The sequence below is a fragment of the Schistocerca americana genome, chromosome 1, assembly GCF_021461395.2.
Source record: "Schistocerca americana isolate TAMUIC-IGC-003095 chromosome 1, iqSchAmer2.1, whole genome shotgun sequence".
Classification (NCBI taxonomy): Eukaryota; Metazoa; Arthropoda; class Insecta; order Orthoptera; family Acrididae; genus Schistocerca; species Schistocerca americana.
The window spans coordinates 86,194,654-86,207,657 of NC_060119.1; the positions used below are offsets into that span (position 1 = coordinate 86,194,654).

Below are 13,004 nucleotides of genomic sequence, written 5' to 3' on the forward strand. Positions count from 1 at the left end.
GCAACTTTGACTAACTTTAGATAGCCACAAATCTTCTTTTTAGATTTATATATTAAGGTACTGTTACATTTCTCTACGATCTTCACTATGCAGTCAGCGACATCTTCAATTAATTGTAAGAAGACCGATTTAGGAAATAACTGAATGTTAAGGTGGCCTATTTGCAACAGAAGTTCAACAGTGTCTGGCTTCCAGTTCTGAAGAAATGCACAAGTCTTTCACATTGGAACGACAAGGATGGTGACAGTGCTCTGGACTGACCTCGAATCCTCAATAGTCTCTGAATGTGTCTACTGTGTATTGGGACTAAAAATTGCGTTATCTAACAGATCCTAGAAAATCAATCAAAATAGATTTAAACTTTCTGGGCATTCTAAGTTACTTATGTAATAAATCGTTTCACAATGATAGTACCCCAGAAACACTCGAACATGCTGTTGTCAAGTCAGTCTACAAAAAAGGAGACAAAAAATAGTAACGAAGTACTACTCATCACATAATTTCAAGTGCTTTCAAAAATTTTCAAGATTATCATGTACTTTAGACATTCTAAACATTTAGTGCAGGAAGATATATTCCATAGCAAACAAAATATGGATTTCAAAAAGAGCTGTCAGCTAAACAGCGTGTATTTACCTTGACAGATAATACACTGTAACCAGTAAACAAGGACTTACTACCATTGGGAGTATTTTGTGACTTGGCTAAGACTCTAGATTCTGTGAACAATGATACCTTAACGCAAAAGTTAAAATATTACAAAATAGTAGACACAACATATTGATGGTTCTTATATTATTTGAATGCCAGAAAGCAATGTGTGACAGTTCCATGTTGATGACATAAGAATAGGCTCACAGAAGTTGAAGTATTTAGACATGATGAAGTCTAAGGTTGCGTTTTAGGTCCTCTGTTGTTTTATATATACAACAGAGGACCTAAAATCCAACTTTGGAGTTCACCATATCTGATTGCTTCAACTTCCTAGAGCCTACTACAGTGTGATTGACTTGGAACTAGTGCACATTGCTTTCTGTAGTTCAAATACGTTAAAATCATCAACCTGTTATATCTAATAATCTGCCAAACAGTGCCAAAGTGAGTTTCTGTGGCGGCAGAGAAGTCATATGTTCTACAACTGGGACTGTATGTGCTGCAGTGTTGTCCTCATACTTTCATTGAGTACGTGGTTGGCAGCCTGTATGTTGACATATAACAACCAGGTGACTGTACTTGCCTTAGACCCAGCAGTTTGCTGCATGATGTAGGCACCAGCTTGTGGTATGCTTGCAGCTACCAAGCCATACATTGCAATGCAAAGGAAGAAGGGCGTTCCTGACCCACCTGAACATTATGAAAAAGATCATACGATTCTGAGGAGGGAGCAGAATCCTCAACATACTTAAGCTCTCACAAGGTGCTGGCAATCAGACATCAGGTGAGACTTATGGGTAGGAATAGATGATAATTAATTGAATTCATCAGTTGCTTATGATGGTGACTGACCACTTAGGAAACCTGAATCCTGTTTGTAAAAACATGCTGAGCTTACAAACCAGCATCGAAAAATTTAGCAGTTTGAAGTACTTCATCAAGACTAGGATCGATTTAGCTAAATCATTTGCAGTGACGTCCCTTTCAGGGATAAGGCACACAGTCAGCAGCACAAGCTATGTATCACTGCTTGTATTGTTTGAGACACTCATTAAACTGAAACCTAGCCACAACAAGGTGCATCTCCTGACTGTAGCATTCGACTAACACCGCACAGAAATCACTAACAGGCAATTCACTATGGTCTGAGAGTGGTTTCAATTTCTCCACCACTTCATAGAAACAACTACTAGAAGATAAAAGCAAAGCACTTTACTGCTACCAGATTAGATTAGATTAGATTAGTAATTGTTCCATAGATCATGAATACGACACTTCATAATGATGTGGAATGTGTCAGTGTTATAAGTGAAACAATGAAATTCAAAACGATGAATGTCGACTTCCCAGTTCTCCAAAGATTTGCCCAATGCAGCGAATGGTAGTAGAGGCGTAGCAATGGTCAGCGACTGATGTATTTGTTGCTGCTGAGATGTGAGTTGAAGAAAAGCAGCGCACTCCCCTTTTTACCATCGCCACTAAATTGTCTGCGTCTGATATGAACATGTAATCCGTGAACAAAGCAAAAGTTGTCTTTTGAGGAGCACTGTATAAACACTGAGAGTCTAAACCAGAAAGTGACATCGAAAATGGGTTGTGAGATTTAACTGAGCTCATGCAAAGTACTAAACAAGACAGCTGCAGCTGCCTGCCTACTGGCAGGCTACTATTGTGGTTGTCTATGTTACTCAGTGCTGACCCCACTGATAATGCTTGACCAAGGGCAACTGCAGTGCTTCTGTTCTGCTATTGATAACGTCTGCTGATGGGGACATTAAAAGGGTTTTCTTTCTTTCTATGAAAAGTAATTAAAAGCATGAACATCACATTAGCATCACAAACAAGTTCTACAAAGACTTCAAGAGATTAACATTACTGTATAAAGGAGTCAGATACATGAGTACACATGTATTCAACAACCTACCATAGCAAATTAAATGTTACTTATATAATTTGGAGCTAAAGACGGAATTATAAAAGATTCTATTAGTCAGTTACTTCAGTAAATTCTTCAATTTAATGCGCTAGGTTATTTTATAATATTGTAATTAGCACCACAATATAGTAAGGTAAAGCAATTTCACTGCATTGCATTTAAATCAAATTAAGTGTATACCTTTGACTTCTTATCACATTCCAGAGCCCACTCTTCAACCTCATAACAAATGTAATGTGCCAATAAGACCAATCTCATTTTATAAATAAGCTTCTCACACATACAGGCATTATCATGAATTTAAAATGTTTAATGTTTTCCGCATTCAATGTTTTGTAGTTGTATATTAAAGACTCTGCACCCTGTGTATGGTTGTAACTTTCTAGCTTACGATATTACTCAAATGGTTACTACAAACCTACTCGCTACTCTCCCATTTCAACAAGTACTCATTATTTCCAGGAGAGTGAATAGCAATGCAGGCAATTTCTGAGAACGTTAAGCTAATTTCTTAATGAAAGTAAGTGTGCCTTACTTGTATTTTTGACAATCGCAATCGTCAAACAGTTATTTCTTACTATGTATACGATTTAAGGAGTTTATGGTACTCGAAAGTCTCTATCTTCCAAAAATATGAACATGGGATTCGCTGACTGCAATAACATTTTGAATATGAGTAACATATTTTTTGTTGGAAGGTAAACCTCACTGCAAGCATGTTGTTCATGATATACCAGTACAGTCCCTCTAAAATAAAGCCATATAAATTTTTGGAAATTTGTTGTAAGGTCTTTTGGGCCAAACTGCTGAGGTCATCAGTCCCTAAGCCTACACACAACTTACTCTAACATAAACTAACTTACGCTGTGGACAGCACACACTACCATGCCCGAGGGAGGACTCGAACCTCCATATAAATCTAGAAGTTCTGTGTAGCTCACAAAATACATAGGCACAGGTACAATACGATAGAGAGAGTCAGATCTCACCATGACAGCTGTCACTCCTCTAATAATGTGACAGGATTAGGTTGACCTGTATTTGGGATGTGTTTATCTACCAGGTCAGAGAGCCGTTTTGAAAACTGGAAAAGGAGAAGGAACATAATGTTTTAGGCCTATATTGTATTAATGAAGTGATATTCAACCCAACTCATAGTCAATTACACGAATCGTATGAATAAAAAGGTTTTCCGTAGGGGATGCAGAGGGAAAACAGCTGTCTATATAAAGCCCATAAATAAAAATGTATCTCGAACAAGAAAATTCGGCCTGTCGAACAATGTTGAAATATGAGTATTCACACTCAACTTTTTTCAGGATACTCTCTCTATAATAAACAGATTAAGTATCAGATTGGAATGATCTGTAATGAGCTTTCGACGCGTACACATTTTTCAAGGCAAAAGCCACAGAAACAGAAAGGGCCCTTCTTTTCTATTCGATTGTAATTAGATAATTAACATTTTTAGAATTTGGAAATAATCCGTCGTTTTATGTTTCATGCGCTTTCCATAGTAGCATTAACGTAAAAAATAATATTGTACTTCAATCCAAATTTTGTGTTAGTAATATATTTTGAATTATCACGTGTACATTTCTATTGTCAACTCTTTGACGCGGGCAATTTTGTCTGTGTCTTAAAATCCGAGTGGCGCGATAGGTAGCGACACCATCGTCGTACGCGCAACATAGGATTTGGACATGGGCGATAGGAAGCCGATGCAGTTGTGTTAAGGTTAAAGTTGCACGGACGTTTGTGATTACAGTTCCCGATTTGTTTCTGTTTTTGTTTTGTTTTTTTGTAAAATGGGTGCGTATTTGTCAGAACCAATCACTGAAAAGGTGTCAACTGATGAAACTGGCAAACGGGTGAAATGTGGCGCGAGTTCAATGCAAGGGTGGCGAGTTTCTCAGGAGGTATGGAAATTCAGTATAATCTATATTCGTTATTTCTAGTTTCTTTCGGTGTATAATTTTACCACCTGATCCACTTTCAGTGGAGATGTTTGTTTTATTACACGGTGTGCAATTTTCTATATGAGACAAGTGAATATTCATGCTAGACATACGTCTCCTACAGTTTCAAAAGACACGATACCCTCGACGATCACATTATTGAAAGTATTTTTTCATCATTGTCGTCATTTTCTCTTATAGGGTAGTGATTTTTATAATTAGTGTTACTGCTTTAATTGTAAAGATTATCCTTCTACGATGTATACAGTATTATGAATGTATACATAACCAGTTTATTGCGTTGATTTTTCGATGTTTTAATACTTGGTACCGAAAGTATGCAACACATTTCAATTAATAGCTGCCCGTTAAGATTTCAACTATTGATTCAGCAGCAAGCACCCTTATTGTTAGACAATATTTCTTTATATCTTTCCTTCACGGTTCCATTGAAGACCGGCTTGTGTGCCAAAAGAAAGAGAGAGCGCTTGAGAGTTTCTGTAAAATTTGCGTATGTTAAAGTGAAGATTTTGTATCAGATGGAGTTGTACTAAATTACATTACAATATTAAACTCATTATAATCAGTGTTTCATTATTTATTTGGCATGCTAGACTACCGACAGTTGATACAGACATTTTATTTTCGTCATTGCAGATGTTTTGTTACACGTCTCTTTTTCCAGTGCAACACTTTAATCTGTCATGAACAGTAATAAGCAGTCTTTCCGAACTGAAATGGCGGGATTATCTAAAGATCTGCTGTGAGTACTGTAACAGACATGTACTCCTAAAGAAATCAAACAGAATTGTCCACAAAAAAGTCCCTAAATAAACTAACAAAGGAAGATAAACTGCATACACAGAACACTTCTCAAGGTGGAGCTCATTATGTCTCCATATCCAATATATACTATTCCAGCCCTATCAGAATGGCTACATTTCCCCAGTATGTCAATATTGTGGCATCAGTTCTCTCCAGTCGCAAAAGTAGACTGCCAATGGTGTATTGATGCCCTTTCCGTAAAAGACTCGTTAATCACTAATCTCCTCCTCCAAAATCTCTAATGACAAATGGAAAAGTTAGGCACTATATTTAGGCCTATGCTCCAAACTGTTATAAGCAATAACAAGTGTTTGTGTGTTCAAATAGTAATATTGTTTCTATATTTTGAATATTATTTTGCAAAAGGGCATGTGAAGTCAGTTTTTTTATTCTTTAATATAAATATTGATTCTTGCTCTTATTTATATATTTTGCTTGGTAAACATATTAAATGGGTAAGTGTGGATGCTTAGCATATAAGTAAGGGCATAATAAATCGTTTGACCTCTTAGATTAAGTGCCGCATCCAGGAAAATGACTTAGTACAGTGTTAAGGAAGAAAATTTTTCCTTGCCTATACAAACATTTTCTTTTCATTCAAAATGTATTATTTATTTAATGTCACCATGAAGGTAAAATTTTAATTTAATTACATATATTAAAATTATGACATAGCAAAGTGAAATTATTGGTTAGTAAAATAGACTTTGTACACATGTAATTTAAAACACTGTTCTAAGAATGTATACTTGAGTTTAATAAAGCATCAGTAATGTTACTGGGAGTCTTAAAAAAGAAAGCACCAGAAAAAACTTTCATTTGTTGTGGTCTTCAGACCAGAGACTGGTTTGATGCAGCTCTCCATGCAACGTTATCCTGTGCAAGGTTCTTCATCTCCCAGTACCTACTGCAAGCTACACCCTTCTGAATCTGCATAGTGTTATTCATCTCTTGGTATCCCTTCACTCTGCCCTCTGATACTAAATTGGTGATCCCTTGATGCCTCAGAATATGCGCTACCAACTGATCCCTTCTTCTAGTCAAGTTGTGCCACAATTCATTTGGTTATTGTTCATAAATGTCAACAGGGCCTGAAAATGTATAAGTCTGTCTGAGATCTACCATTAATATGTGGTTCATGTAACACACAATTTAACTAGGAGAAACATTACACACGTCATTCTAGACAATTTAATAGGCCCTATATGTTTTTAGTGTTGTCTGTTGACTACATCCCCTTCAGTTTGTAAATGTCTATCAGCACGAAACTTCTGGATAATGCATGCGTACCTGTATACAAAAGTTGTCTCATTACACTTGACGAAGTAGAAGTGACCCATTAGACAAAACTGAATCATTTGTAAACTTGCTCTGAATTAATTAGTCCTGCTGTTGAAAACATGTACACTCTGAATAATTTTATAGATGCTCCACTACTACACTTCCCCAAGGGGGGGGGGGGGGAGGGGGGGCAGAGTTTTCCACAAGTGTTGCATGCAATGATATTTTCGAAGGCCACTTACAGGCAAGCGGTTATTCTGTTGCCTTTTCAACATTGTCTTTATTGTTAAATTTCTTGACTCTGAGGTGTGAATTGCAATAATATTTTTGGCAAGATCTTTCGCAGCTGTTGCAGTTTCCTGTGCATTATTTACTTTTTTTCTGGAGTATCAATCGAAAACTTTTTCAGTTCTCTTCTGATGGCATCATGTGGACCCTTTCCATGAGCAGTTTTGTAGTAACTTTGGTCAGCTGTTACTGCAAAATCTTCTTTATGAGAAAGATCATGAACAGAGAACAGCCTTTTGATTTGACCTGCAGCTCCATCATTGAAATAATGAACATGTGAAACTAGAAACTCCATTTTCTTTGTTCTCAAATGTGCTGAAATTGCCACACTGAAAGCACGGTCACTCTCCATACTGTGTTGAAAAAAAAAAAAATACTACCGAGTAGCTATTGTGCTTAAGCTTATGGCATTTGTAATACACAATTGCTGTAGAAAATAGAAACACTGGGTTAACTTAAGTATGCCTGCATGATGTCAGATTGATGTTTTATCGAAAAGTTTTTGGAGAAATCGTCTAATATAACAGCTTTGTAGTTTCTGGAAAGATATGTTCTAACATGCAATTCACAGTGCTGCCTACATGCATTGTAAACATGCTTGGATGGAGTCTATAATAGTAAATAAAGCTGGACCTTTGCTTCTACCAATTTTTTTCTATACACTATTTATAAAAAGTTACTTTCATGGTAGATCTAATCCTTCAAAATAGCTTTTGAGATTTGAAATACCACATTCTTCATCTAAACTTTTTGGAATGCTTAACATATGCTTGTTCAAAGAGCTTAAAAATCTAACAGCATTTTAATGAAATGTGCACACACAAATGTCTTGATGTGAGTGTTACAGGCACAACATGCTTTGGGTGTACTTCATTAAATTTTCGAAGTTAACACTCCATGCTGTTTGCAGAAAAGATCATAAATTTCTTTAATATTGTGTAACAAAAATATCTTCTCCCTGCACTCTTCTATCATATTTAATGGAAAAGAATTCATTTCTACCTGGACACTCCCAGCTTATATTGTCTCTTTCATGAAACTGTATGATCTTCATAATGAAGCCAGCGACTTCAAATCTTTAAGGTTTTCAGGTGATAAGGCTCTATGCCACTGATGTAATAATGCTCTTATTTGAGGTAGTTATAGATAGAAAATTATATTTAATTGTTCATAATTTTTTATATTGAAATTATATCAACAGTTCATTACAGAAGGAAATTTACAATTTTGGGGGTAATTTTATGTCTCGTATAAACATATAATATTTCTTCTTTTAATATGTGTATATTACTAATAGATTAACTTGGCGCTCAAATAATTATTCACATAAGCACCAATGTGTCTGATAAAAATAAGAATAAGATGTCCTCCCATGGCAAAAAATATTTTTTATTTGTGAAAAATAACACCATTTTTTTGAAAAGGAAAAAAACCCTCACCATATGGGGCTCCAAAATTTTCTGAACAAATAAGAACAAAGCTTTATTACTATTAAAGATTATTGAATTTTGGTACCTGCAGATACAATATCACAGCCTGACCCTGCTGTGACAGATGTGTTTAAGCGTGTCCGGCTTTCAATTTCCGGGAACTGCGTTGTATTAAAGTTTTGCCGTGTGTAACTAACTACCTGAATGCAATAATCAGCTCCATTATTTCTGTTAAAACATTGTATCCAGTGTGAAAGAGAAAAGTCAGTCCGCTGTAACAGTACTGTTTATTTCCACTTTCTGCATGAAACCTCAGTCATACATCCAGTTTCATATTGTAACAAATTTCATTTGTAGGTAGGTTTGGGTGGAGTAAGGTTTTAAACCTCCATTGCTAAGTGATTTTGTTTCAGGAACATAAATTTGATAGAGTAGAATGACGATTACTACCTATTGTCTGAGAAAGGTAAATAAAAATTCATGGAAGAATGCTTTAAGATAATTAATAACCATAGCCACTAATGTTTATGCTGTTTATTAGGTGTTCCATTGGTATAAGTAGTTTTTGGTAACTGGTAGCTGCTGCAGGCAAATTATTCATATACACGGTCAGCTGGAGAGACATTTCATATGAGAAGAATACTATTCATAGAAAAAATGTCATTTCTCCTTCAGTAATTTATTAATGTAGCCTAGCCAATGCGTTGGAAGAAACAAGACCACTTGGTTTCTATCTGCAGTTACAAAAATCGTACACCATCTAGCAGTGTTTTGTTGTTTATCGAATAGATAATGTCCAGGTTTAAGGAATAAGCTTGTTTTGCAGAATATAGATTGTGTTGATAACTACACTCAGTTTCTTTAGCGTAGAGGAATTCCAGCAAAATGTGGTCCAGTTATAGTTTGTAAAAAGCAGATGGTTTTTATTGTTGTGGTAGTAAGACAGGATTTTCAATCGTATTTTTTCAATTATGTTAAGTTTTCAATCCTCAGATTACTCTAGCAGTATAAGAATTCTTTTCACACTGCTAAAGTTGCTGCATGTGGTATGTTTAAAGATGACTAAAACTATTTTCACCATAACTCTAGCCTTTTGAAAAACAGTAGGGCAGCAACACCCTCATTTGGTATAATGTGAATGGGGAGGGGGGAGATTCCTCGGGTGTTTCCCTGTTTTCCAAGTTGTTCAGATCCAAGAGATCTAGTTGATAGTTGACAACAATAAAGTTATTTTTCCTGTATTGACCACCCATTAATCTTGTAATCATTTATGCTCAAGAAGGTCACATGAAGAGGTACCCGAATTGAAATGCTTACTGATCTTGTCTGTAATATAATATCTTATGATGAAGAATGAAATCTGCTGCTCTTCCAATTTTTCTGCTTGGCCACTACTCATAATTGCAACTTTAATTTACACTTCAGTATACTGACAGAGAACTTTCAAAGATTAAGTTATTTATATTATTTAAGAATATAGCCCATTTACAGAAAACATGCAGTGACCAATCCCCAGGTTAGTTTAATAGGTAGTTGCTGTGAGCTGCTTAGTTTATTTCTGAATGTCTGAGGATTTCCACTCCCCGGTATTGTGATGCGTGGCAGCTTGCTTGTATTTTTCTGCCAAGCAGAATCATCTCCAAAAGTGGAGAGCAAAATATTTCATTCAGACCCTCTTGTAATCAATAGTCTCCATAAGCATTAATGACCAGTAGTGTTCCATAGTGAAATTAACAACAGTTCAGTTCATGAGAGAGGGAGATTATTTCAGGGGTTCACTTTGGGTATGTAATGGTATCTCCTATGATCTTTTCTTTGAGAGGTCAGAGGAAATGAAGATAAACTTGTGTATAAAGTTTAGATGTCCATTGACGATACATCATTTATGTAACATTAAAACTTTGAGAACAAAATTTATGGTTTGATTTTTTTCAGTTTAAAGATCTGAATAATTATTTGAATGAAAATATCTTTGTAGGTGATCGTAGCTCTGTTTGTGATATTGCACTTGTCAAGGAAAACTTCATTGTGGCAATGCCGTTAGATTTTGAAAATTTGCAGAGTGGGCCATGTAGCCCATAAAAGTTGTGATGAAGTTGCTGTTTCCAGTATTACTGAGCTCACTCAAGTGTTAAAACAAAGCAGTTGTGTAATTGGGTCCATTTCCAAAATTAAAAAGGAATGCAATTTGATGATGATGTTGAAGTCAACCATGTGGAAAACCTCTCACTTCTTGCAAACTAAATACTTACAAATTAGAGACAGACTTGCTGGTCAATGCCTACTATCAGTAGGTAAAAATTTTTAATACTGTCAATACACACACACACACACACACACACACACACACACACACAGTAGTATAAATTCTTACTCTGTTCATTCTACCATCTCTGAACTGAATTTAGCATGGAGTTTATTGCTGATCCCATACTGTTACACTTTTTGAGTCATCTTTACCACACAGCTGGTGGATCCCTATCAATGTAGGGTATAAGTGATCTGTCCCCCCTTACCATCCTTCCACAACCAATAACCAGTGTCCCTTTCCTTCCTGATGAAAGAGCGCAAGACCTCTGAATGATTGGAAAGCTTTTTCCCTAGTTGAGACCTATATGACAGTACTTGGAAGTTACACCTACTGAAGATAAATACTCGTCAGCCTGTCTTTCTGTTTGTAATGTAATAGTTGTTCAGATTGAATTTACGAGAGTAAATAACTCATCACTCTGATGTGTGTTGGCAAATGACGGATGTTGATACTGAGCATTAGGCCTAAGATTTTGGTATTTGTCTGAAAAAAAAGACAGTATATGAAGAACTGGGAGTCTTTTAGCCAATTTTAAACATTCAAAATGAAAATTAGTGATGTTGATACACTCTAAGTAGATTATTCTTTAACTTTCTTGCAGCAAATATTATAAAGATAAAAATAGATTTTAAAGTTAATGTGTTATTCTTTTGTACGGTTGGCATAATGTAGCTGCACTGACAACAAAATATGTGAGAAAGTAGTTGTAGCAAAACTGGTAAAAGTTAAAACACTGAATTTGCATTTTGTAAAGTAGACAGACAATGTTTAAAATTAAACTGGTGAACCCAGAATACAGGTATTTGACTTTCAGAATTTTTTTATGCTATCCTGCATTTTTCAAATATGGTGTTATTGCAGTACTGCAGCCCAAGGTTGTAATTGTGATGGGTCACGTGAACTTAACCTTTCATCGTTTAAGTGAGGCTGTCGCTGTACGCGTGTGGACGCCACAGGCTGTTACCGTCTGCAGTCTTTACATTCCACCGGATGGTGATGTCTCGCAGCATGTCCTGGCTGCTCTGGTCGCCCAATTGCCGCCACCTTTCTTGCTATTGGGCGACTTCAACGCTCATAACCCTCTGTGGGGTGGGTCAGTGGCAACAGGTCGAGGCGCCATCATTGAGCATTTATTGTCGCAGCTCGATCTCTCGCTGTTAAATGATGGTGCCTTCACACACTTCAGTGTGGCGCATGGCACCTACTCCGCCATTGACCTTTCAATCTGTAGCCATAGCCTCTTACCGTCTGTCCAATGGAGTGTGCATGACGACCTGTGTGGTAGTGACCATTTTCCGATCTTTTTGTCACTACCACAGCGCCACTCTTCTGGGCGCCCTAGCAGATGGGCTATGAATAAGGCTGACTGGGACTTGTTCTCCTCCACTGCCGCTTTTGAGCCTCTCTCTACCGATGACATTGATGCGGTGGTTCAATCGGTCACCACCGGCATCGTTACTGCCGCCGAATCTGCCATTCCCCATTCCTGTGGGTCCCCTCGGCGGAAGGCTGTGCCTTGGTGGTCGCCTGAGATCGCTGAAGCGATTAAAGATCGCCGGCGGGCGCTCCAGCGTCACAAGCGACACCCCTCCCTCGACCACCTTATCGCCTTCAAACGGCTGCGTGCGCAGGCCCGCCTCCTTATCCGCCAAGGCAAGAAGGAGTGCTGGGAGCGGTATGTGTCCACCATTGGCCTCCATGTCACTCCCTCGCAGGTCTGGGCCAAGATTCGACGCGTCTACGGCTATCGGCCACCTGCCAGCGTCCCTGCGCTCTCACTGAATGGAGCAGTTTGTACTGACTCCGACGTCATTGCCAATCGCTTAGCAGAGCATTTTGGTATGAGTTCCGCTTCTGCGAATTACCCCCAGGCCTTCCGCTCCATTAAAGAGCGGATGGAACGTCGGAGCCTTTCGTTTCGCACCAACCACCCAGAATCTTACAATGCTCCATTTAGTGAGTGGGAATTTCGCAGTGCCCTCGCTGCTTGCCCTGATACCGCTCCTGGGCCAGATGGCATCCACTGTCAGATGCTGAAACACCTTTCAGTGGACTGCCAGCGGCGCCTTCTCGATCTTTACAACCGTCTTTGGGTTGAGGGGGAGTTTCCGTCGCAGTGGCGGGAAGGCATTGTCATCCCCGTTTTGAAGCCTGGAAAGAACCCTCTGGAGGTGGACAGCTACCGTCCCATTAGCCTCACCAACGTTCTTTGCAAGTTGCTTGAACGGATGGTGAGCCGGCGCTTGCATTGGGTACTGGAGTCTCGGGGCCTTCTGGCTCCATCTCAGGGTGGGTTCCGTAAAGGCCGCTCCGCCGCCGAC

General features: G+C 38.0%; 1 protein-coding gene across 6 annotated transcripts in view; it reads left to right on the forward strand.

Annotated features, from left to right (window-relative positions):
- Positions 1 to 4,250: 4,250 nt before the first annotated feature.
- Positions 4,251 to 13,004, forward strand: part of LOC124548386 (probable protein phosphatase CG10417) — a 97,582-nt gene continuing 88,828 nt past the window's right edge. For 3 of the 6 annotated variants that reach the window (XM_047125170.1, XM_047125171.1, XM_047125172.1), the window contains exon 1: positions 4,251 to 4,509. In XM_047125170.1, the coding sequence (XP_046981126.1) occupies positions 4,399 to 4,509 (111 nt within the window). In that variant the 5' untranslated portion in view covers positions 4,251 to 4,398. The remainder of the gene's footprint in view (positions 4,510 to 13,004) is intronic. The other 3 variants (XM_047125173.1, XM_047125174.1, XM_047125175.1) reach the window with 1 other exon arrangement.